This window comes from Manihot esculenta, chromosome 17 (genome assembly GCF_001659605.2).
Source record: "Manihot esculenta cultivar AM560-2 chromosome 17, M.esculenta_v8, whole genome shotgun sequence".
Taxonomy (NCBI): domain Eukaryota; kingdom Viridiplantae; phylum Streptophyta; class Magnoliopsida; order Malpighiales; family Euphorbiaceae; genus Manihot; species Manihot esculenta.
In genome coordinates, this window is record NC_035177.2 from 28,857,478 (window position 1) to 28,882,329 (window position 24,852).

At 31.1% G+C, this 24,852-nt stretch overlaps 2 protein-coding genes across 4 annotated transcripts in view; both read right to left on the bottom strand.

Annotated features, from left to right (window-relative positions):
* Positions 1-8,276: 8,276 nt before the first annotated feature.
* Positions 8,277-10,558, bottom strand: LOC110604698 (probable peroxygenase 4). 2 transcript variants are annotated; one of them, XM_021742973.2, is made up of 7 exons: positions 10,386-10,557; positions 10,179-10,277; positions 9,960-10,045; positions 9,255-9,349; positions 8,813-8,938; positions 8,570-8,731; positions 8,277-8,456 (listed from the first exon to the last, which is right to left on the bottom strand). In XM_021742973.2, the coding sequence occupies exons 1-7, from the start codon at positions 10,504-10,506 to the stop codon at positions 8,447-8,449; spliced, it is 699 nt and encodes a 232-aa protein (XP_021598665.1). In that variant the 5' UTR covers positions 10,507-10,557; the 3' UTR covers positions 8,277-8,446. The 2 variants fall into 2 exon arrangements, with proteins under 2 accessions (XP_021598665.1, XP_043808255.1); XM_043952320.1 differs by lacking the exon at positions 8,813-8,938 and having other exon boundaries at positions 10,386-10,558.
* Positions 10,559-18,733: 8,175 nt separating this feature from the next.
* Positions 18,734-24,852, bottom strand: part of LOC110604697 (probable peroxygenase 4) — a 31,015-nt gene continuing 24,896 nt past the window's right edge. Inside the window, exons 1-7 of one of the 2 annotated variants that reach the window (XM_021742969.2) lie at positions 20,762-20,928; positions 20,555-20,653; positions 20,306-20,391; positions 19,603-19,697; positions 19,192-19,317; positions 18,950-19,111; positions 18,734-18,836 (exon numbers count right to left, since the gene is read on the bottom strand). In XM_021742969.2, the coding sequence (XP_021598661.1) occupies positions 18,827-18,836; positions 18,950-19,111; positions 19,192-19,317; positions 19,603-19,697; positions 20,306-20,391; positions 20,555-20,653; positions 20,762-20,882 (699 nt within the window). In that variant the 5' untranslated portion in view covers positions 20,883-20,928 and the 3' untranslated portion in view covers positions 18,734-18,826. Of the gene's footprint in view, positions 18,837-18,949; positions 19,112-19,191; positions 19,318-19,602; positions 19,698-20,305; positions 20,392-20,554; positions 20,654-20,761; positions 20,929-24,852 lie in introns of those variants that run through there. The other variant, XM_021742970.2, reaches the window with a different exon arrangement.

The following is a 24,852-nucleotide window of genomic DNA, read 5'->3' on the forward strand; positions in this document are numbered from 1 at the left end:
TCAAAACGACGTCGTTTTATATACCGAATTGAAATTACTTAATTTAAAATTTTAAATAAAATAAAATTTAATTAAAAATTAAATTAAAATTTTAAAAATAAAATGGTCGCTGATTGATCGCTGATTGGTCGCTGATTGGTCGCTATTTAGCGACTAATTATTTTAGTCGCTAAATATGGTCGCTAAATATCCCCGCCCAAAAAGTTGTCGCAATTTCGTCGCAAATATGGTTGCTAATAACTCGCGCCATTAATTCCCGCTAAATTAGCGACCATTTTATATTTGGTCGCTAAATAGCGACCAATTAACGACCAAAAATTGGTCGTTAAGCTTTTTGTTAAATAAAAATATTATTTCATTCATTCAGTCGCAGAATGGTCGCTGATTGGTAGCTATATAGCGACCAAAAAATTTGGTCGCTAATTTTGGTCGCAATTTCACAGTTTTTTTGTAGTGTCCCTCTGGCTTCTTCACAAAGTTCCGCAAGTAACCCCTTTTGATCAGCCTTTCGATCTCACTGATCAGCTGGTAGCAGTTATTGGTGTCATGGCCGTGCATGCGGTGGTACTGGCAGTACTTGTCAGGATCTCGTTGGCTCGCCTCAGCCCTCATTGGTTTCGGCCACTAGAGAAACTCCTTGTTCTGGACTGCCATGAGCACTTCGGCTCTGGAGGCGTTGAGTGGGGTCAGGTTCTCTAGAATCCGCGGGGGAAACGGCTTTTGTTCTGGAACCCGAGGGGGGAAGGGTCTTTGCTCCCTTCGATCTCAGGGCTGTCTGTACTGCTCATGTCTTTTGCTTTGCTTTTTCTCTTGCCTTTCTGGCCTCCTTTCTTCTGGGGCTTTTCCCCTGTCTATCGCCTCTTTGGCGAATCTGCTTGCTACTAAGGCATCGTCCTGCCTTATGTATTTCTCCACCCTCTTCATCAACTCTGCTAGCGAGGTCGGCGATTTCCTGCTTAACGAGTCAAAGAACTCTGGGGAGGTCGTCCATTTTTGCATCGCCTCCATAGCACGGTTTTCATCCAGCTTAGGGATCTGTAGGGCCTCCGTGTTAAAACGGGCGACGTACTCCCTTAGGGTCTCATTCCTCCTCTGACAGACTGTCTCCAGGTAACTCATCTTTCTGTCCGCAGGTACTCCAGCAATGAACCGGCTGATGAAGATAGAGGCCAAATCTCTAAAACTTCTGATGCTTCCCGCCTCTAGACTGTTAAACCACGCCCATGCCGGCCCTGAGAGCATCGTGGGGAATACCTTGCACATCAAGGCATCCGATAGAGTCTGCAGCTCCATGAAAGTCTTATAGTTGAGGACATGCTCTCTCGGGTTTCCCGTTATGTCATAAGCCGGCATAGGTGGCATCGTGAACTTCTTTGGGACAGTCTCCTGCTGCACCCATTTCGAGAAAGGTGAAGAGGTAGGCAAGAGAGCCTGGTTATGATCTTTCGCTCCCAACTCAGCCAAGAGCTGCTCCTTCATTTTCTACAGCTTTTGATCCACACCCTCCTCTTCCTGTCTGAGCCGTTTCTCCAGACGATCTTCTTCCTTCCATTCATCCTCCTCCGTTCTCCTGGTTGTTCTGGCAGAATAACTGTCTGCCTCGTCGTTTTCTATCAACTCCGTCACCCTTCTCCCACGAACTCTGGCTTCTGGTTCTCCTTCTTCCTCGGCTCTTCTCCCCCTTTCTCCAGTTTCTCGGCTGTTTGTTTGAAGATGGTTAAAGGTAGGTTGAGGTTCGTTGGTTCGAGGCTCTTCTACTACAGGCAACATATTCATTGGGGTGCTGAGGCCCCTCTACTGCATCATCTGCCCCAGCCAGTGGGCGGTGTTTTGCAGTTGAAGAGCCATGGCTTGGAGGTCTTGGTTGGATAAGGTGTTTCCGGGCGCATTCCTTGCCAAGCTCGGCGAGGGATTGAAAGGGATTGGTGGTTGGTTGTTTGGGGTTGTGGGACTGGAAAAAGAGAACTGTTGTCCCTCATGAGCGAAGCTTAAGTCATTTGAGGTATTAACGAGGTTGTTTTCATTATGGTTGGCCATCGTGGATCTCAGTAGGTATTGTAAGAGTGGAACTCCGGCAATGAAAAGATCTCATCCATTTTCCCACAGACGACGCCAATTGATGATCTAAGATCCAGAAAATAGGGTTTTACAAGGGTTGAGTAAGCTTGATCTGAGAGGAGAATGTTTTCCCCCATTTTATTCTTTTTCTTTATCTGTCAGTGACGTGTAACAGCCTCACTGCCATTGGGCCACCTATCTCTGCCCTACGGATTCGGACGTACGAGAATATCAGATATCTGCTCCATGCGTAACGGCCATTTAATTCTCTCATGGTACGCATGCGGATGGACCCACCAGGCAGATGGGCTAGCTACTTCTTCTCCTCTGGACTGGGCTGGAAGATGAGGTTAGGACTAAATCCCAGGGGAGATCTGATCTTAAGGCCGAACGGACTGGGCCTGCCTAATTGAGAAGCTTAGAGAGAGTCCGGTCTTAAGGTCGAACGAGCTGAGCCGGGTTCATTAGAGAGGCTCAAAGGCTCTCAGGTAAAAGGCTGTCATTATGGGCCAGGCCTCGAACCGAAGTGGTGAAATCCAGCGGTCATCAGCGGACAAGCCAAAACAGTGGTGAAACCTTGTTTGTTAGCGATATAAGGTCAATGGTGACAAAGAAAGACCTAAGCCTCTTTTATAACCTCCACCAGATTCCACAAGATATGTTTGAGATCCTCACCCCCATGCCTAATATTTTCTCCAATGGCAACATTCTTGCCTATGATACCCTTATCGTCTATGAGGAATAACTAAAAGGTGGATCTAAGATTCCCCATCAATCCATTATATATTGAAATATTGAACTTTCATATGCTCTCCATCGCATAGCTTCACCCCAATAGTAGGCACATCCTCATGGCTCTCAAATTCCTTTGCTCCAATAATAACATCGAATCTAGTGTTGCTCTCTTCTCTCAATTATACCAACTTGGTATTCGGGTCAGCGAAGAATACTGGTTATTCAATGGAAAAAAGCACCAAACACTTTTCAATAGGCTCCCTTCATCCTTAAAACATTAGAAAAATAAGTTTTTTATCATGAGGCATTGAGTGTCCGGGGGGTTCATAAACCTTTGGACTAACTGAAACCTCTATGTACACTTGAAAAAAGGAAGGAAAGAAACTGAGAATGGAGGAGGAGGAAGTCGCATCCCTCCTTCAAAAGATGACCTTGGGAAGGAAAATAAATATAAGTATGGCTGTGAAGAATGTCATACTTTCCTGGCAAGCCTAACAGCAGACTGAGTAGGCGATGGATCCGAGGTCGAGCACTTAATTAGCCACTCAAGCTACCCTATTACCTCAACCAAAATAAGGTGTTTTACTTAAAACTTTAAATCTTAATCTACTATACTTACTTTTTATGCAAATATGGTTGGTAAGGGTAAATGGACTGAAGCTATTCGTGCCGCCAAGAAAGGCAAAGCACTCGCCACTGAGGATAACGCTCCTCCAACCAAATGCCCGCACTTGTTAGGAGCCCCAGTCGCACCAACTATGATGCAGACTTATGCAGCTCCCATAGTCCCAACTATTCCTTTTCTAACAGCTCCAAGCAATCTACAAAGAAATGTTCCTCCTCCCCCTTCACCTCCATAAGAACCTTTTTCGAGGAAACCAAAGGCATAAATGAGTACTGTGGCCAAGGAGTGTTCAAAATCTTGCCCTTGCCCTTGCCAATGCTGACATGGAGTTATTACTTGAAGAGCCTTGCCTCTCCCTGCTAAATTCCAAGCATGCTCTGCTCTCAAGTGACCGCGAGCGATTAAGGGAGTGTGACACCGAAGAATTGTACAATACTACGATATACAATGCTATAAAGTATATCCAGTTATGCTTCATGGCCAAACAAAGGGACCAGGCCTTAAGGAGAAACTTCAAAACCTTGGAAATAGAGAAGAATCTCCACATAAAAGCAAACTGGAAGCTCAAGGCCTGGGTGGAGGAGGTGGAGCATGTTAGGAAACCTAGAGATTACTATAACCCAAAACACGTAGTGGAAAAAGAATCTCTGTTTTTCTATCAGGATCTGAGTGCTTCGTTTATTTTGAAAGGAAGGATAAGAGACTAACCTGTTAAACTCGACGAGAAGATACACTTCCGGACTAATGGTGCTGCTTTTGAAACGAACACCCTTTATGGTATCCACACGAACGTCTTTTATCCTTCTAGAATGCTAGCTCTTTCGAAGATGGATAAGCTATGTGCTTCCCAATCTGCAACTCAAAAACAATTTCTCCAAAACGTTACTCCCACAATTTGCAGAAGAAGTTTTTATTCGTTTTCAGTCTTTTGTTTTCCCACACTTCTTTTTGTAAAAGAGTTGTGTTCATAACCAACTATCACAATCTCGTAAATACTCAAATATCTTATGTGATAATTTATTTTGAAAAAGAAAATTGAAAAATCTTTTATCTGTAATAGTTACAGATAGACTGCAGATCTTTTAAATATTATTATCTTATAATAATAAATAATTAATATTAATAATAATAACATCTTTATTATTATTAATTATACTAATGGGCTTTTAGCCCATTAATATAACATAGTACATCAACGACGTTCTTTTGTGTGTGACTCAATAGACTCACATTAATTGGCAATAGGCCCAGTGCCACCAGACCCATAAATCATAAGCGGCCTCTAGCCAGACATTATGACTACCCAACTAATATGATGATCGATAGTCTGATAAAGCCTAATAAATAGAACATATATTAATCTCTTTGTCACACGATATCTAGTTTGAATATAAGTCATGGTCAATGTCAAACTTATAATGTTCAAACTTGTGATTTCTCGATCTCTAAGTAAACTAATAAAACCAAATGATATTGATCACACTATCAAATCATTTGAGCATGGCCATGCATTTCTCAATCTCACTTATCGAGGGGCCTAGAAGATATTTGTCTCAAAGAGAGGGACAAATTCTATCTTGATTGTTCAATATCCTCTGCATAATTTCTATTATACTCAATCATAACCTTTATGATTATCCGATTAAAGAAAATGTTTGGTTACGTCAAAAACATAACAGTCCTTATGTTGAAAAGTATGACAATCTGAAGTCAAAGGATTAAGACATAACTACTTTGAGATTCACTTATAACAATAATCCATGTAGTGATCTCAATGCAGTCCATCCAATACTTTGTTCTCTAACAAGTATCTATGATTATTGAATTATATCAACATATACATAATCATCTCATGATTATCAATCAATAATCATACTAGTTATATTTTATTATTATCAACATAATAATAAGTAACCAGAGATATTAAGGAGTTGCTGAGGACACAATTGAGGATCTAAGGAAGCAAGTGCAAATACTAAAGGCTCAGGCTACATACACTTGGGCTGTTGCTATTAAAGTGCTCGAGTTAAAGGAAGAATTGGAGGAAGTAGTAGCTCGAGGGGGAGGGGAGCTTATATGTGGAGGCTCAAGATGCTATTAAGGAGTTGGCTATTCGCTTCCCTACCAAGGACTTCTTTTGGATCAACGACTTAGTTTTGAAGGACGAGTAGGAAGAGGAAGATGAGGCTGATCATAGTGATAATAGCTTCCCTACTGATAATGATGTAATTGTAGAAACCTAGGAGAAGGGAAATAAAGATCCTCCTGTCCAATAGGTTGAATACAATATTTAATGAAAAATTACCTTTATTTTTTCAATTATTCTATGGCTTGTGATGAGGTTAATTTAATTATCTAACATCCAAGCATATTTTAGTGAAAAGTTACCTCTGCTTGCTCTTCCAACCATTTTGTGGTTTATAATAACATGTGTTAATTCCCATGACTCGCTTGACAACAGTCTACCTTGTGCCAAGTTTTGCTTTGTAGTGAGTATGCTAATAAAATGCCTTAAAATTGTTTTAAGGCCTAACACCGATGGCTTGTTTGGCAGTTACCCGCCTTATGATGATTTGGTAATGGCTGCCTTAGAATTTTTTAAGGACTGATACTCAATACTTGTTTAGCGGTGACCCACCTTATAGTGTTTTTTGGTAACTGATGCCTTAGAAATATTAGGGGTTGACATTTGAGACTCACTTATCGATGATCCACCTTATAACACTTTTTAGCAACTGATATCTTAGAATTATTTCTTAGGGATCAACTCGCCCGGTAGTATCGATATCTATTATTCTATTAATATAATTCTGAGAGCATCAAAAGAAAATATCTCATTATTTATTAATAAAATTTTATAAATTATAAATATTTTAAAAATGAAAAATAACATAATCACATAAATTGGTCAACTTATAAAAATTGAAGACGAATAATTTCAGACTCTATAGAGCTATTTCTAGTTTTCATCCAACTTATTACACTGAATATATTAAATTTTTTGAGAACTAAATTTCATATATTAAAATTAGAAAGCTTAACTCGAGAATTAAATAGTTATGACATCTCATGCCTATAAATAAGCATCTTAAGGAAACCATTCCCTCGTGTATTCGGCTTAATCTAGATTAAATTTATTTCGGGTTACTTGACAAATTTGGATGTTGTACTCTAAAATTGGTGACTTAGACCTACATCGGGAACCAATGAAAGGCTGCTAACATGTCCAAATTTTTTAGCCAGTATCGAATTATATCTCACGCGCGCGCGCATATATATATATATATATATATATATATAAAGCAGGAAGATCTTTCCTTAAAAAGATTGCCATGTGGCATTCTTAAAAAGATTTCTCTTAAATTGCTAAGTAATAAAATTTGTTATTTTTATTTAATATTATCATTCAATATTTTAATTTTTTTTCTATAATTATTTAAGTTACATCTAAAATTAATATATACTTATTTCATATATTTATTATGAAATTATCATTAAAATTTTGAGAGGGAAATTGTTTAATCAATATATGAGTAATAAACTAAAAAAAAAAGTAATAAATATAAAAATATTATTTTGATGTTTATATAATTGTAATATTGTATTATTATATTTACTTCTTTATTTATAAAGCATATTTTTATATTGCACATAATAGATATTATAAAATTTTCTTATAGTGACAATTTATTTATTATTTATCTAATTTTATTAATTAGCATTCAATTATTTAATTTATGATTTAATTATTAATATCTTGATCATGGGTGTGAACATAAATTTAAAATTTAATATATAAAATTTTTATTTAATATAATAAGTATTAAATTAAAATTAAAATTTAAAATATTATTGAATATTTTTATATTTAAAGTATAAAAATAAATTAAAACTATTATTAACTATATGGGAAAGCATGGGTATTTTCCGTCGTATGAAGAAAAATTAGAACAGTTTTGAGTTGGCTTTTGCTTTTGATTTTGGCTTTTGCAATTGCATTTGCTTGGCATCATGTTCTCAGGAATATCATGAGAGGGTGCCTTCATTAATTAATTAATTTACAAAATTGCCTACACAATCTTCACTGTAATTAGGCCACAGCAATTGGCAAACAATCTCTAATCAATTTTAATTTATTTTTTATTTAAAATAAATTATAAAATTTAGAGAAATTCAAACACTTTAGAGTTTCGACTTTTAATGTTAGGACTCTAAATTTATTGGGGTTCATGCGAAATTTTAAATATATATATTTCATCTACTTAACTTAATATGTGTCAATGAAGGATACGATATTAACCGATTAAATATCAAATAAATCAACTGCTCACTGTTAATAAGCCGATTAAAAATTTCTGTTTAAAGTGCGATTGTCTGATTTAATTATTTTTTCGTAAGTGTATTCTGTATAGACCTAAATATGAAAACCCTAACAATATTGAAACACAACATTCGCTATCTTCTTTAATCTCATATAACTCTCTTTGCAACTCTCCAACTTTAAACATTTCAAATACTTCAAACCTAAAACTATTATCGTCCTCATTTACAAGCCTTGTGGTCTAATGCTTATCCCCTTGGTGAAACAAAGGAACTTGAAAACGTTCTTTACGTCTGTCCAAATGGAATTGCACGAATTTAATTTACTTTGCGTTTCGTTAAGTGCAAGAGCCTAATAGAATTTTGTTAATTAAATTTAAATTTAATTTAATTTTTTTTTAATTTTTTTAAAATGAAAAAATTCAATTTTTTTAAAAAAATTATTGAAAAAAATTAAAATCTTACATAATTTTATAATAAAATAAATCAAATTAAACGAGAAGATATGTTTTATTCATATTCATTTAACATAAATAGATAACACAATACTGCTAATCAATTTATTTATAAATTATTACAACAGAAAGTAAAAGAAAAAAAAAAAAAAAAAACAACGACAACAACAATTATCAAATTCCTTAACATTCTGAAAACAAGCATCCAGCTGCTGCCAATCCGAACAGTATTATTCCTCCATTATGCCATTTTCTAAATAGATCTGCACAATAAAGAAATTTCATTAATTATTATTACCAAATTTTTATTTTAATTCTCTAACACAATTTATTTCAATAAATAAATAAAATAACACTATGCCATTGAAGCTTTTACGCTTTCTTTTTAGCCAATGCGTTTCGCTTCTCCTTCAACTCCTTCTCCCTTTTTTCAAAAGTACTTCCATCGTAAAGTCCTCTTAGTGTATCTTTCTTCAGCAAACCATGTTCGTCCTTGAAAAGATGGTACGTTAATGACCATTGTGTCCAGGTTGAAATCCTGCATTAATTATCAATAATTTATTAATTTCCAACTGTTTATTAATTATATTAAATTTTACAATCAAAATCTTTAACCAACCATCCAAAGTAGTCTTTAGGTTTTTTGTGCGCCCTTCGCATTTCACTCAGTTCACTTCTTGTCAATGCATCTGAATGTGTACGTGCATAGTCGCGGAAAATATTTTCGAATTTCTCCTCAATAAATCTGCAAATATTACTATATAAACTCTCTATTGAAATTAAGAATTTTCCAAAAATTTAATTCAATTCATTTTTTTTATAACTTAAAAAATTTTCATTTAAAAAAAATTAAAATCCTCATTTTATAAATTTTTTTTACAAAATATATCATGATAAACTGAAAAAACGATTAAAGTTTTTACAAGATCTAACTCAACAAAATTTAAAAGATTAGTGAAATATCAAGGTTTGATTTACATCCATATCTTCACAGAAAGGAAAAGTAAATTGTTCAAGATTTAACTATGAACTTGTTTGGCAAGAAAGAAAACGACAAATACCTTCCTTTCTCGTCATAGGTATCAGTACCGCTCTTAATTTTGGCGAGAACGATGTTCCGCAACTCAATAGGGAATAGTAGAGAAGGAAACTTTCCCTGCAATTAATGCATCAAAGTTAAATCAACACATCCTTTTAAACAACGCCAATTTATTATTATTTTATCTAAATCGAATTTGTATAGATTCATATATAAATAAATTATATAAAATTTTAAATATTTTTAAAGTTGTATTATAAATTTTAAATAAAAAAGAATTTTTAATTAGTTATATACAATTTAAGATTACATTAAAACTATCGTCTATCAAAATTAAATTAAAACTTTCATTTCTTCAATAACTATTAACTATTTTTTAAAATAAATTTCAAAATGAATAAAAAATATATCCTCAATAACAAAGATAAAATATGATAAAAAGTTTTAAATATTATTATTAAATTACAAAAAATTCAAAAAAAAAAATTAATGCTTAGTGTACAGTAGATGTGTAAATTTAAAAAATTTTACAATTTTCTTTTTTCTTATGCAATTCTATGAGTAAACTATTAACCCTTCTTCTACTGAGAAAATCATGTTAAAAACAAGAAGAAAAAAAGAAAGAAAGAAAGAAGAAGAGAGAGAGAGAGAGAGAGAGAGAGAGGGAGGGAGGGAGAGTTTCTGAGTCCACTGCTTAGATGCTAGAGGAAGTGAGAGAGGAACATACAGGGCGAGTTAACTGACTGAAAGCTCCATTGATGAAAATGCCACACGCAGTAGAAAGCAGCACACCAGCCCCAAGTGCACGTAAACCTGCTAAGCAAAATATCCATCGTATCTTACGCTTTATTTAGAAGAAAGTAGAATAAAAAAAAAAAGTCTTTCATAATTTTTAAATTTTAATATTTTTGAATATATATATATATGTGTGTGTGTGTATGCATGCCTTGATAGGTCTCCCAGGGATGAACTGAGCCGTCCTGATTCCTGTCAAAGAAGAAAGCATGCTTCTGCATAAGGTTGTTTTCATCTGGTTTAAATTTTCCTGCAGAAAACCAAGAAAAATTTGTAGTCCACATGAAAAATTTTCTCTAAGAAGAGCAAAAGCAATTAATACTATAAGAAATAAGTAAATATATATATAAACATATACCCTTTTCTTGCTTGTCGCTTATTATGGAATATGTGGAATCCATTGAATTCGAACTCAGAAGAGATGAAGAAAGGAAAAGAAAGCAGAAGAAGCTAAGAGAGAGTATTGTGCTTTTACGCATTTTTTTATTCTGATAATTGTTTCCTTCCCTTGTTCTGAGGATAGTTTTCCTTTCATTTCTCCATAATTTATAGGAAATTTCTGAATAAACATAGAGCATGCAAACAGTGACAGAGCTAAATTTTATCTTTTCAACAAAATCTTTAATTTCACTTGATCTAATTTTTTATTTTTTTATATAGATATTAAAAATAAAATTCTGAAGTTGTGATTAAAAGTAGTTAGAAAAAACTTATATGAAAAAATTTTTGCAAATTGAATCAATTTTAAGATTTTTTTTATATATAATTTGAATAATTTAACCTATCAGAAGTATTATTTGATTTATTCATATTTTGTTTCTTTTAAAAAAATTAATAATCTACATCATAATCTATTAAACTAAGTTTTTCGAGAATTTTTTTTTTCTAACCATAACTAAAACTATTTTTTAAAAAAATTATAAAATTTATTTTTATAAATTCAAATAGTCTAATATATAATTTCAATCACAAACAAGAAATAAATAAAAATAATGATCACTTTTAATAATAAAAATTAATTCTGTAAAAATAAATTAAATAATAAATAAATAACTTATTTTTTTTGAATATTTTGAAAAAGAAATAGAATATTTAGAGTTGAAATCTTGAAAATTAAAAATAATTTTTTTATTGAAAAAGAATAAAGAAGGAGCTAGAGTGATTAGTGTAAAATATTTTTTAGAATTACAATTTCATTTACAAGAGAATTATTATTAAATTTTTAAATTTTTAAAAAATTTTTTAGCTTGTTTTTATATTCAAATTACTCGTTCATTATATTTTATAAATTAAATTATTTAGACCACCTGTAAACAAAAACTGTTATTCAACTCATTTTGGCCTTAGTCAGAGAAAATAAATAATATTAATATTTAAATTTATAAATACTAAATAATATGTTATATGAGTAAATAATATATTAATGAATTTATAAAAAAATTAAAAAATTTTGATTTTATATAATATAACTACATTTTAATTATATAATTTTCAAATAAAAATAAAGTAATGAATTTTAAAAATTTTATTTAAAATTTATCATATTGTTGAAAAATATTTTCTACATAATATTTTTTTAAATATAAATTATTTTTGAAAAACGAACTGAAATTTTAATTTAATGCTAAGCGACACAGAGCAGTTTTTATATTTTTATTCTCGCGTTCAAAATAATTATTTTGTGCAGCTTACGGATGGACTTATCTCTTTCAGTATCAAATGTATTTATTTTGCTTTAAATGCAATTTGCATGTTAAATGAAATAAAATGTAATTATTTTTTTTTTCATAGTTTAGTATACTTTTTTAGAAGAGAAATAAAATAAAATAAAATATATATTTAAGTAATTTTTTAATTTATTCAAAAGATAGATTTTTTTAGTTGTTATTATTTAACATGAAATTTTAGAAATATTTAAAAAAACTCAAAAGAAAATATTTTAATCTACTGATTTGTTAGATCTTAATCTAAATAGTTATCAATTTGATATCTTGCATTTTGTTTGGTAAAATTTTAATAAGAAAAAATAAAAATACTAATAAGGAGATTGTTCCTTTTTTATTTGAATGAAAAGAAAATAAAAAAAAAAGTGAAAATAAATTTATTTTCTTCTTATTGGGATAGTTAAATATATGAGACGGAAGAAAAATATTACAAATTTAATATATGTATATAATTATATATAATTTATTAAAAATATTATATTTTTCCTCTCATCTCACTTTATTTTCTCTTTAAATTGAAGAGATTATATCACAAAAGAAAATAATTTGCCATTTTTCTTTATCATTTTCGTTCCTTTAAATAAAGAAATAAAGCCACTTTTTCCTTTTGATTTCCACTTTAATTTTTCTTGAAATTTGTGTAAAAAGAATTATTTTTTAATAATTAATTATAATTATTTAAAAGTCACTCATTTACTTTCACAGTATATTTATTTATTTATTTATTTATTTTATTAATTTATTAAATTATATATAATTGTTTGCGTAGTATAATTTCTTCTTTTATAAGCATCTTTGCTAGAGACTCCAGAATCTTTGGTCTCAAAAGGGTTCCAAAGAAATTGAACCTAACGGTAGAGAGCACTGTAACCAGTCCCCTTACCCAAAATCTTCACAACTAGTGTTAGTCTCCGTTGATTCTGAAACTCTATTAAAATTTAGACAGAAAGAATTGCAACATGAGAGGCAATGGATTTTAGCTCATTCTTATTAGAGCCGGCTGCAAAATTTAGAAATTTGAATTTGAATTCTTGTAAAATTGAAATATAACAGAAAAAAAAAATAAAAAAAGGAAATTGATGAATGAGAAGATGAGCTTGATCTGTAATATCCAACCCCTCCTTGCATGGATCATCCATGTTCGACTTGGTTTGTTAAAACCGTAATCTTCCTCCAACTGAATGAGAGCTGTCTCTCCCCATTTTCCATTGTTTAAAAGCTTTTATGCTTTCCTTCTTTCTGTTTTTTTTTTGCAATTGTATAGTTAAATTGTTAAATATGGGATCTGGGCTTTCTTTCGGTGATTATTGAACTTGATTATAAAAAACTTATAGTATAATTTTAATTATATCGACCATCATCGAATAAATTAAAAATTAAAATTTAATTATTTATAAAAATTAAATTAAAATTTAAAAAAATTGATATAAATCAAACTATATTTAATTTAATTTGATTCGGTTAAATTTTTTATTTTTTATATTTTATTTTTAGTATTTTCTAACTGAAGTAAATTAATCTTGATTAGAATCTAATCTTTTTATATTATATAATAGGTGCACTTACAAAATATTAATAGGATGAATTATTATTTTGTAAAATTATTACTATCAAACCCTGTTTTTTTATAAATTAATTAAAATATTTATATATTTTATAAAATTATATTTTTTAGTTATATGTGGTTGAAATAAAACTGTGCTACTGGTCAACCTGTAAGAAAGAAAATGTAAGGTGATTGGCGCCTATGACAACCACTCTGATATTTAAGTCAATAAACAACTGAAGAGAAGAGCGAGTGTCATGTAATGTTTTGAACTCAAGAGTAGATGTGTAACAATTGCGTACGTTGACTGTGTTTATGAGTTTTTATACTGTAAGAAGATTGAGATAGTTATTAAAACTTTCGAAAATCCGACTAGCACCAACTAGTAAATATGAGATTTCATAATTTTAGGTGTCATGAGAATCTGTTGGATTACGTTCTCTAATGGTAACTTCCTATAAAGTCTTTCTATGTAGTTGAGAGGGTGACTCTTGATGAAGGGTTGAGACTTGAAGCGTCTGAGCCTTATTTGTCCTCAGTCGGACCGAGTATCATCTGATCAGATCATTACCGTCTTGTGATCTTGGTATAAAATGCCTTATTTAGCGAGACTAACACTCAGATTATGGACTTGACGGATACCCATCTTGTAGCCTTGGTATAAAATGCCTTAGCCTTGGTATAAAATTTCTTAAGTAACAGGACCAACACTCGGATTATAAGTGTAACAGCCCGGCCCTTCTCGCACGGCACTGTTACCACTCACGGCCCAGGGCTATCCCTCGCCTGGCCTCTTGCCACCTCGGGCTTTCCACTGGCGTCGTGAGCAGCTCTTAACATCCCTTCACCCTCACGGGTTCCGGGCAGGATTTGTCCCTCGGGGGAGCCATTACGGCCCGCCCTAGCCCGAGTGGATTTGGCCTAATTCCTTCCTCTGGGAATTAGGTCGCCTCCCCCACTGCTCGAACCCTTGACCTCCCACTTTAAGGGAATAGTCTGGTGAGAGTGAGTACCAATTGTTCCATTAAGCTTGGCGGATATTCACCTTGTAATCTTGGCATAAAATGCCTTATTTAGCGAGACTAACACCCAGATCATGGGCTTGAAGGATACCCGCCTTGTGACTTTTTTCTTGTCTACATACATCCTCGACTCTCTGACTTCTGGTTTTACTTTTGATTCCTCCTTTTGTATTCTCTCAATACTTAAACTTCATCATTCAGCCTTATGTACTTATGGACTTTATCCATTAGCTGTTGGTACATAACAGCTGGATTCTTAAATAGAGAATCCATGAGCTTGATGTTGCATGTTCCTTTCTTTAACGCTTCATATACTATCTCATAATTTAATTTCTCCACCTGTATTGCTTTTACATTAAATTATGAGATAAAGCTCCTAAGAGATTTGCCCTCTCCTTGGTGGATCTTCTGTAAGTCAGAAGAGAATTTTTTAGAAAATATACAAGTAATAAAATTAGATTTAAATCACATAGCGAATTATGGAATATTTGGAATCCATTGAATTCAAAGACAGAAGAGATGAAGAAAGGAAAAGAAGGCAGAGGAAGCTAAGGGGGAGTATTGTGCTTTTAAGCATTTTTTATTCTGATAATTGTTTCCTTCCCTTATTCTGAGGATAGTTTTCCTTTCATTGCTCCATAATTTATAGGAAATTTGTAAACAAACTTAATACATGCAAATATCCAATACCCCCATAGCCAACGATCGAGATGTAATCTCTCTATGTAATTTTATCTTTTATTTTCATTGAAAAATGTGTGTAAAAATAATTATGTTTTAGTAAAGCTGCTAGTTAATTATAATTTTTTTTAAAAGAAAAGATATTTTTGCTTATGATTTTCACTTTAATTTTTCTTCTAACATATTTGTGTAAAAATAATTATGTTTTATAAAGCTGCTAGTTAATTATAATTTTTTTTTAAGATTCATATATATATATATATATATATTTAAGGTATATTTATCTATTTATTTAATTCTTATTGGTTAGTTAAATTATGTTTGTAATACAACTATTATATTGTATAATTTCTTTTTTCATAAGCATCCTTTCTATATAATTCAAATAGCTCGATGAATTTTCGCCTTCTTGTTGATATAGATGCTTTTATTTTGCGAGACTAACACCCGAACATTTTGACGGATTCCCGACTTGTGATCTGATATGAGATACTTTTGTCTTGTGGGACTAACACGCGAATGGCCTGATGAATTCCCGCCTTAAAGCCTGTATAAGATGCATTGCTTTGCAGGACTGACACTCGATGGCCTAACGGATTCCTGTCATAAGACAATGGCATGAGATGCCATTGTCTTATGGGACTAATACTCGGATGGCCTGATGGATTTACGACTTGTGGCCTGACATGAACTGCATTGCTTTGCAGGACTGACACCTGGATGGCGTGACAGATTCTCACCTTATGGCCTAGCATGAGATACTTTTTTTTGCGAAACTAATACCCAGATGGCCTGACAGATTATCGCCTTGTGAAACGGTATGAGATGTCTTACTTTGTGAGACTGACGCCCAAATGGCCTAACAGATTTTCGGTTTGTGACATGATATGAGATACCTTGCTTTGCGGCCTGGCATGAGTCTTGCTTTGTGGGTCTGATACCCGAATAGCCTGACAGATTCCTGTCTTGTGGCTTAGCATAAGATGCCTTTATCCTGCAGGACTTATATCCAGATAGACTGATGGATTCCCGCCCTGTAGCCTTGCTTTTATCTCCACGCTTTCATTAGATGTTCCTGATAAAAAAGGTTTGAAGAACATATCATAGTTTTATTTATAACATTCATGTAAACGCCATACATTTTGTCAAGAATAATTAAAAGACTTGGTTATTTGACTCGAACAATTTTAAAACTTCGGAGTTCGACTTAGGGGCTGAATATCTTGTGACGTTCTACTTCTATAGGCTCTTATTACCACTCGGTCTTAAGCACATTAATAGCCCCTTCAGATTCCTTGTTAGGGGTGGCCTCATGAGTTGTTGCCTCGGGTTCAGGTATTCTCTCCTTCCTACTCTTTCTGGTAAACGTTCAAAGTGTGACGTCTTCTAAGCGACCGGTTAAGTGGTTGGAAATCCTGTGATTACAGATATAATGAGAGTCTGCTTAATTATACTTGCTAATGATAATTTATGTGGAAACCTGACCTCTTCATGGGAGGGCAAGTCTTGATAAAGGACTGAATGCTACAGCATCCCAGTCTTCTTCTCCATGAATGGGACCACGTATTGGCTAACCAGACTCTTACCATATGGCACTGTGTCACGATGACAGCTCATAACCTCCTCTAAGCGATTATTATATAATATCATATACGTACTCGTGTTTATTTTTATAAACATAAAAAATTAATTTTTCAAAATTGGTTCCTAACAATGTTGTCTCAATGCATCGAATTTATGATAATAATTAAATTATTTAGGAGTTAGATTATTGTATTTTTTTAGTTTTTAATCTATTAGCTTGAAAAGCAGTTAAAGACTTTTTCTTTTCTCGGAGAAGGACATCAGATCCAACAATATAAATAAACCTTATGCATGACCATCAAGACAATACCAGCTTATACCAGTAAAAAAAAGAAAAAGACAACACCAGCTTATGAGTCTAAAGTCCAAAGCAAATATTAAACTATGAGTTGTCTAAACTTTTTAATATGAGTTCATTATCTATTAAAAAACACTATTTGATTTTAATATTTTAGTTTATATTTAAGAGTTTTTAAATTTAAAATATAAACGTAAATTATTAAATTCATTTTTTATTTATACTAAATAATAGTGTTATTGTATTTTAGATTTTCATAAAATAATAAAATTATTATCGTTTAATGTCAATTCATAAAAAAATAAAATACAATTAGCAAATTTGGAGCACTATGTGATTAATTTAGTATTTTTCTAAATCTTTTTTGAAAGCTAAACTACTGATTGTATTAATAAAATTTCATCAAACAAATAGAAATATTATCACAAACAGAAAGATCTCAAACAAATAGGAATATTATCCCAAACAGAAAGACCAGAAAGACGATAATTCCTAATAGATTCTCTAGCAAAAGTATGAGCAGTTAAAGTGGCATTACGACGAATCCATCTAACAGAAATATCAGTTCTAGAGTCAAACAAAGATTTACAATCATTCAAAATCAAAATCAGTTCAGAAATGTCTAAATATATAGACCGAAGCGTTTGAACTACATGCAAACAGTCCATAAGAATGCAGCCATTAAAAGGCAAAAATTCAATCGCAAAGAGCAAACAGTGACGGAGAGCTAAAGTTTCAACAATTACCAGCGTACCATTACCTTTCGAGAAACCAGAAATACCACGTTAAAATATACTCTCAGAGTTTTTCACAATAAAACCGTAGCCAATAAAATCTTGAGTTTGAGACAAAATCCCATCAACTTGACAAAACCAACTGAAATTGTTCAAACTTAAAAATGATGCACGAATTTGGAGAGTAATGGTTTCAGGATTACAAGCATAATATTTTTCTAATAAATGGTTAATTTGTATTTAATTATCATAATTTTTGTAATTTCAAAGTGTTCAATGAACTAATTTCAATTATTACGGGATCTGTGTATATGCTAAGTCAATAAATTAAATAATTATTGAATAATTTACTTCATAAGTATTTAAAAAAAAAAAGCAGTTAAAATCTTAAAAATTAAACATAAATTTTTTAAATAAAAAACAAAACAGATAAGAAAAGAGATATAGATTAGGATGGTTACTTTAAAAGTGTATTGGTATGGAAACTTTATTTATAAGAGAATTATTATTAGATTTCTGAATTTTTAGAAATTTTATTAATTTTTAATTTTATAAAAATCATTCAATGTTCATGTATTTTATGAAATTAAAATTATTTAGTCTATTTGTTAAAATAACTGGTTATCAACTTATTTTATTTTGATTAAAGAGAATAAATAGTATAAATATTTAAATGTATAGATACTAAATGATATATATAAATTAAAATTATATGAACTAAATAATATAAATATTTTTAAAGAATTTATAAAGATAAAAAATTTATTTTATAAAATATAAAAATATTTTAATTGAATAATTTTTAAATAGGATAAATTAATAAATTTTTTAAAAAATTTAGAGAACGGATGATAATTTTTCTTTAATTAATAAAAATTACATAAATACTCTATGTCCCCTTGCTCCTAACTAGTCATTGACTCCATCAATAGTGGCCAAAGACACGAGAATCATACTAAAAAATATTTAATTTAATTATTTTTTTTAATAATTTTTTATTTAAAATAAAAAAATTTAATTATTTTTAATTTAAAAAACTTTCAATTTAACAGAAAGTTTTTATAAATTATAAATTTATTTATAAATTATTACAACAGAAAGTAAAAAAAAAAAAAAAAAAACAACATTTATTAAATTCATTAACATTCTGAAAACAACCATCCAGCTGCTGCCAATCCGAACAGTATTATTCCTCCGATTATGCCATTTTCTAAACATATCTGCACAATAAAGAAATTTCATTAATTATTATTACCAAATTTTTATTTTAATTCTCTAACACAATTTATTTCAATAAATAAATAAAATAACACTATGCCATTGAAGCTTTTACGCTTTCTTTTCAGCCAACGCGTTTCGCTTCTCCTTCAACTCCTCCTCCCTTTCTTCAAAAGCAGTTTCATAGAAAATTCCTCTTACTGTATCTTTCTTCATCAAACCACGTTCGTCCTTGAAAAGATGGTACGAGAAAAACCATTCGAACCAGGCTGCAACCCTGCATTAATTATCATAATTTATTAATTTCCAACTGTTTATTAATTATATTAAATTTTACAATCAAAATCTTTAACCAACCATCCAAAGTAGTCTTTATGTTCTTTGTTCGCCCTTCGCATTTCCCTCAGTTCACTTTTTGTCAATGCATCTGAATTTGTACGTGCATAGTTGCGGAAAATATCTTCGAAGTTATTCTTAATAAATCTGCAAATATTAGTATATAAACTCTCTATTGAAATTAAGAATTTTCCAAAAATTTTCATTTAAAAAAAATTAAAATCCTTATTTTATAAATTATTTTTATAAAATAAATCATGATAAACTAAAAAAACGATTAAAGTATTTACAAGATCTAACTCAACAAAATTTAAAAGATTAGTGAAATATCAAGGTTTGATTTACATCCATATCTTCTTAGAGGAAAAGTATATTGTTCAATATCAAGATTTAACTATGAAGTTGTTTGGCAAGAAAGAAAATGACAAATACCTTCCTTTCTTGTCATAGACATCAGTATCGCTCCCATGTTTGGCGAGAACGATGTTCCGCAACTCAATAGGGAATAGTAGAGAAGGAAACTTTCCCTGCAATTAATGCATCAAAGTTAAATCAACACATCCTTTAGCAACGCCAATTTATTATTATTTTATCTAAAACGAATTTGTATAGATTTATATATAAATAAATTATTTAAAATTTTAAATATTTTTGAAGTTATATTATAAAATTTAAATAAAAAAAGATTTTTAATTAGTTATATACAATTTAAGTTTACATTAAAACTACCAATGATTATATATATGTCTATCAAAATTAAATTAAAACTTTCATTTCTTCAATAATTATTAATTATTTTTTAAAATAAATTCCAAAATGAATAAAAAATATATCCTCAATAACAAAGATAAAATATGATAAAAAGTCTTAAATATTATTATTAAATTATAAAAAAATTTAAAAAATTAATGCTTAGTGTACAGTAGATGTGTAAATTTAAACAATTTTACAATTTTCTTTTTCTTATTCAATTCTATGAGTAAACTATTAACTCTTCTTCTATTGAGAAAATCATGTTAAAAACAAGAAATTAAGAAAGAAAGAAAGAAAGAAAGAAAGAAAGAAGAAAGAGAGAGGGAGGGAGAGTTTCTGAGTCAACTGCTTAGATGCTAGAGGAAGTGAGAGAGGAACATACAGGTCGAGTGCTGTGACTGAAACCTATATTGATGACAATGGCACCCAGAGTAGAAAGCAGCACACCAGCCCCAATTGCACGAAAACCTGCTAAGCAAAATATCCATCGTATCTTACGCTTTATTTAGAAGAAGGTAGAATAAAAAAAAAGTCTTCTAAAATATAATTTTATAAGATAAGATTTTTCATAATTTTTAAATTTTAATATTTTTTAATATATATATATATGTGTGTCTGTGTGTATGCATGCCTTGATAGGTCTCCCAGGGATAAACTGTGCCGTCCTGATTCCTGTCAAAGAAGAAAGAATGCCTCTGCAGAGGGTTGCCTCGATCTGGTTTAAATTTTCCTGCAGAAAACCAAGAAAAATTTGTAGCCCACATGAAAAATTTTCTCTAAGAAGAGCAAAAGCAATTAATACTATAAGAAATAAGTAAATATATATATAAATATATACCCTTTTCTTGCTTGTCGCTTATTATGGAATAAGTGGAATCCATTGAATTCGAACTCAGAAGAGATGAAGAAAGGAAAAGAAAGCTGAAGAAGCTAAGAGAGAGTATTGTGCTTTTACGCATTTTTTTATTCTGATAATTGTTTCCTTCCCTTCTTCTCAGGATAGTTTTCCTTTCATTGCTCCATAATTTATAGGAAATTTCTGAACAAACTTAAAACATGCAAATGTCCAGTTCACCCATAGCCAAGTCGAGATTTAATCTCTCTGTGCTTTTTCTTTTTTTTTTAAAGCAAAACTACCAGTTGTATTAATAAAATTTCATCAAACAAAAGAGGATGCCATCCCAAATAAAAAGATAATCATGCCTAATAAATTTTCTAACCAAAGTATAAACAATTAGATTAGCATAACGATGAATTCATCTAACAGAAATATCAGTTTTAGAGTTTAATAAAAATTTACAATTATTCAAAATTAAACCCAATTCAGAAATATCTAAATGTGGATATCGAAAAGTTTGAACCATATGCAAACGGTACATAGTAATGCAGTCATTAAAAAGCAAAAATTTCATCGCAAACAGTTCATACGCTCTATTTTCTACATATAGAAAGTCTTATTAAAAATAAAAGTTATAGATAAATTTATTTCCTTTATTATTAAATGTATTTATTTCACTTAACATGTAATTTGCATTTAAAAAAATAAAATCTAATTTTTTATTTTATTTTTGATAGTTCAGTTTACTTTTGAAAGAAAAATAAAATAAGTTTTTTAAGTGATTTTTAATTTATTAAAAAAATAGATTTTTAAGTGTTATTATTTAAAATAAAATTTAAGAAATATTTAAAAAACTCAAAAAAAAAAATTTAATCTACTGATTTGGTAGATCTTAAAAATAAAAGTTTCTAAAAGCTTTACTTCAAAATTCAAGGATAGCCTAACATATAAGTGATTATCAATTTAATATCTTGCACTTAATTTGCTTGACAAATTTTAATAAGAAGAAAAAATAAAAAGAATAATAAGAAGATGCTTCCTTTTTTATTTTTTTTTTTATTTGGATGAAAACAAAAAGGAAAAAAAAGTGAAAATAATTTTATTGTCTCCTTATTGTGGAAGTTAAATGTATGATATAACAGAAAATACTATGCAGTAAATTATTATTTTATCCTTTTATTTTTCAAATTTAATAGATGGGTATAATTATATAAATTATCAAAATATTATAATTTTCCTCTCATCTCACTCTATTTTTTCTTTCAATCGGAGAGATTATATCACAAAATAAAATAATTGGTTATTTTCTTTCCCATTTTCATTCATTTAAATAAAGAAAATATATTTTTGCTTATGATTTTCACTTTAATTTTTCTTCTTGCATATCTTAGTAAAAATAATTATGTTTTAGTAAAGCTGCTAGTTAATTATAATTTTTTTAAAAGAAAAGATATTTTTGCTTATGATTTTCACTTTAATTTTTCTTCTTACATATTTATGTAAAAATAATTATGTTTTATAAAGCTGCTAGTTAATTATAATTTTTTTTAAGATTCATATATTGGTTAGTTAAATTATGTTTGTAATACAACTATTATACTGTATAATTTCTCTTTTCATAAACATCCTTTCTGTATAATTCAAATAGCTCGATGAATTTTCGCTTTGGGGCTGATATAGATGTTTTTATTTTGCGAGACTAACACTCGAACGGTCTGACGAATTTTCGACTTGTGATTTGATATGAGATGCCTTTATCTTGTGGGACTAACACGCAAATGGCCTGACGGATTCCCGCCTTATAGCCTGTATGAGATGCCTTGCTTTGCAGGACTGACATTCAGATTGCCTGACGGATTCCCGCCTTATGGCCTGGCATGAGATGCCATTGTCTTATGGGACTAATACTCGGATGGCTTGACGGATTTACGACTTGTGGCCTGACATGAGCTGCATTATTTTGCATGACTGACACCTGGATGGCCTAACAGATTCTCACCTTATGGCCTAGCATGAGATGCCTTTCTTTTGTAAGACTAATATCCGAATGGCCTGACAGATTATCGCCTTGTGATCTGGTATGAGATGCCTTACTTTGCGAGACTGACGCCCAAATGGCCTGAGAGATTTTCACTTTGTGGCCTGGCATGAGATGCCTTGCTTTGCGGCCTGGCATAAAATGTCTTGCTTTGTGGGTCTGATACCTGAATAGCCTAACGGATTCCTGTCTTGTGGCCTGGCATGAGATGCCTTTGTTTTGCAGTAATAATATCCAGATAGACTGATGGATTCCCGCCCTGTAGCCATCCTTTTATCTCCACGCTTTCATTCGACGTTCCTGATAAAAAAGGTTTGAAGAACATATCATAGTTTTATTTATAACATTTTTGTAAACGCCATACATTCTATCAAGAATAATTAAAAGACTTTGTTATCTAACTCGAGCAATTTTAAAACTTCAGAGTTCGACTTAGGGGTTCAACTCAGGGGTTGAATATCTTGTGACATTCTACTTCTATAGGCTTTTATTGTTGCTCGGTCTTAACCACATGAATAGCCTGTAACACCCCTTACCCTAACAAAGTGTGTAGGCAGAGCAAGGACTGTCACAAACTATACATTTTTAGACATATCAAGACTAAACAATTTTTTTTATCTGTAAATACCAAGTTTTAGGTAGTCCAAGTAAATTTTATATAGCGATTAAGGTAAATGTAAGATTTTAAACTAACATTTTAGCAGAGTCTCATCTGTTCCATCAACATTTCAACCTGTAGCATAGATGAAAAAAACACATGCAATATTATCAACTGTTATTGACATCTTACTATTCTTTGATTTACATAACCTTCATAACTCACTCTATTTAATATGTACATGCCAAAATAAAACGATACTATGACCCAGAGACTCAAAACAACCAGCTATGATAATGGCCTTGATATCTGATGTAGACCTCTGATGAACTTCGCGTGCCTACTTTATCTACAACCTGTGTCAGGTAAAAACCAATACACTGAGCTAATGCTCAGTGGGTGATAGCAAACAAACAACAAAATAGAGCAAACAAGTTCACGTATACAGATAATCAGGTAAACAATAACAAACTAGTCAAATATTGTTAACATGATACAAAGCATACTTGTCAACTTCTAAGTATAAAATATGAGTGCCATATGTATCCTTGTGCACAACAAGAATTTCCTTCGTTTTCGATAAAAACATCTTCTTTTTCCTTTATTGCACATTTTTTATTTATAGTAAATCAACATAGCTTAGTGCATGTAATAGATGCAGACATGTTAACATTCAGTGATAAGTTCTCAAAATCGAGTATCAATCTTAATTAAGTTCTCAGCCCTTATAAACACATAGTAGGGTCGACTATGTAGATAAGGAGTTATAATGGTAGGCACAGGGTGCCGAACGGTAGGCTCAGAGGCCGAAATTGTGATCGCAGGACTCTGTGGCCGTGATTTTGAGGTACTTGATATGTAACCTCAAATATATATATATATATATATCATGTATCGGTAGCAGTACTGCGAACTTTGTATGTTTATATGGCATGCCATACCCTTAAACTAATCTCGACTCCTATTACGTTTACCAGGGCCAAGTATCATTAATTCAGTGTAAATGCATATCATTTGAAGCTATTTATATATAATTCATATGTCAAAGTTAACAAGATGAGAAATGCATGGCAAATGGTACAAAACTTTATCAACAAAGCATTCCTATTTGAGAAAATTGCATTTTGCCATATATTGCATAAACTTTTCAAGTAGTTTAGAGTTACAATTTGACTCCAGTTTCTTCATAACAAATGTACATCTATGGCTTATTTACAACAAGGTATAATTCATGCAATTCTGATCACCCTAGCTTAAATTATAAATTTTTCCGTACAAGCTGCTCAATAAGGTCTTAATCAGTCCAGTATTTATACTTGATTATAGTATCACAAAACATATCAGATTCATGCATTTTTACACAAATTCAAGCTTAGGTGTCTTTTACAAAGTTTTAGATATACTTCTTAAGATTCATTTGGCACTGGTCTTAATAAATTTTACTGAGTACATAAT

Coding starts and splice junctions, on each gene's coding strand:
- LOC110604698 (XM_021742973.2), bottom strand. CDS start 10,506: ATGCGTAAAAGCACAATACTCTCTCTTAGCTTCTTCTGCTTTCTTTTC. Junction 8,939..9,254: donor ACCTATGACGAGAAAGGAAG/GTATTTGTCGTT, acceptor TAATATTTGCAG/ATTTATTGAGGAGAAATTCG. Junction 8,732..8,812: donor CCTAAAGACTACTTTGGATG/GTTGGTTAAAGA, acceptor TAATTAATGCAG/GATTTCAACCTGGACACAAT.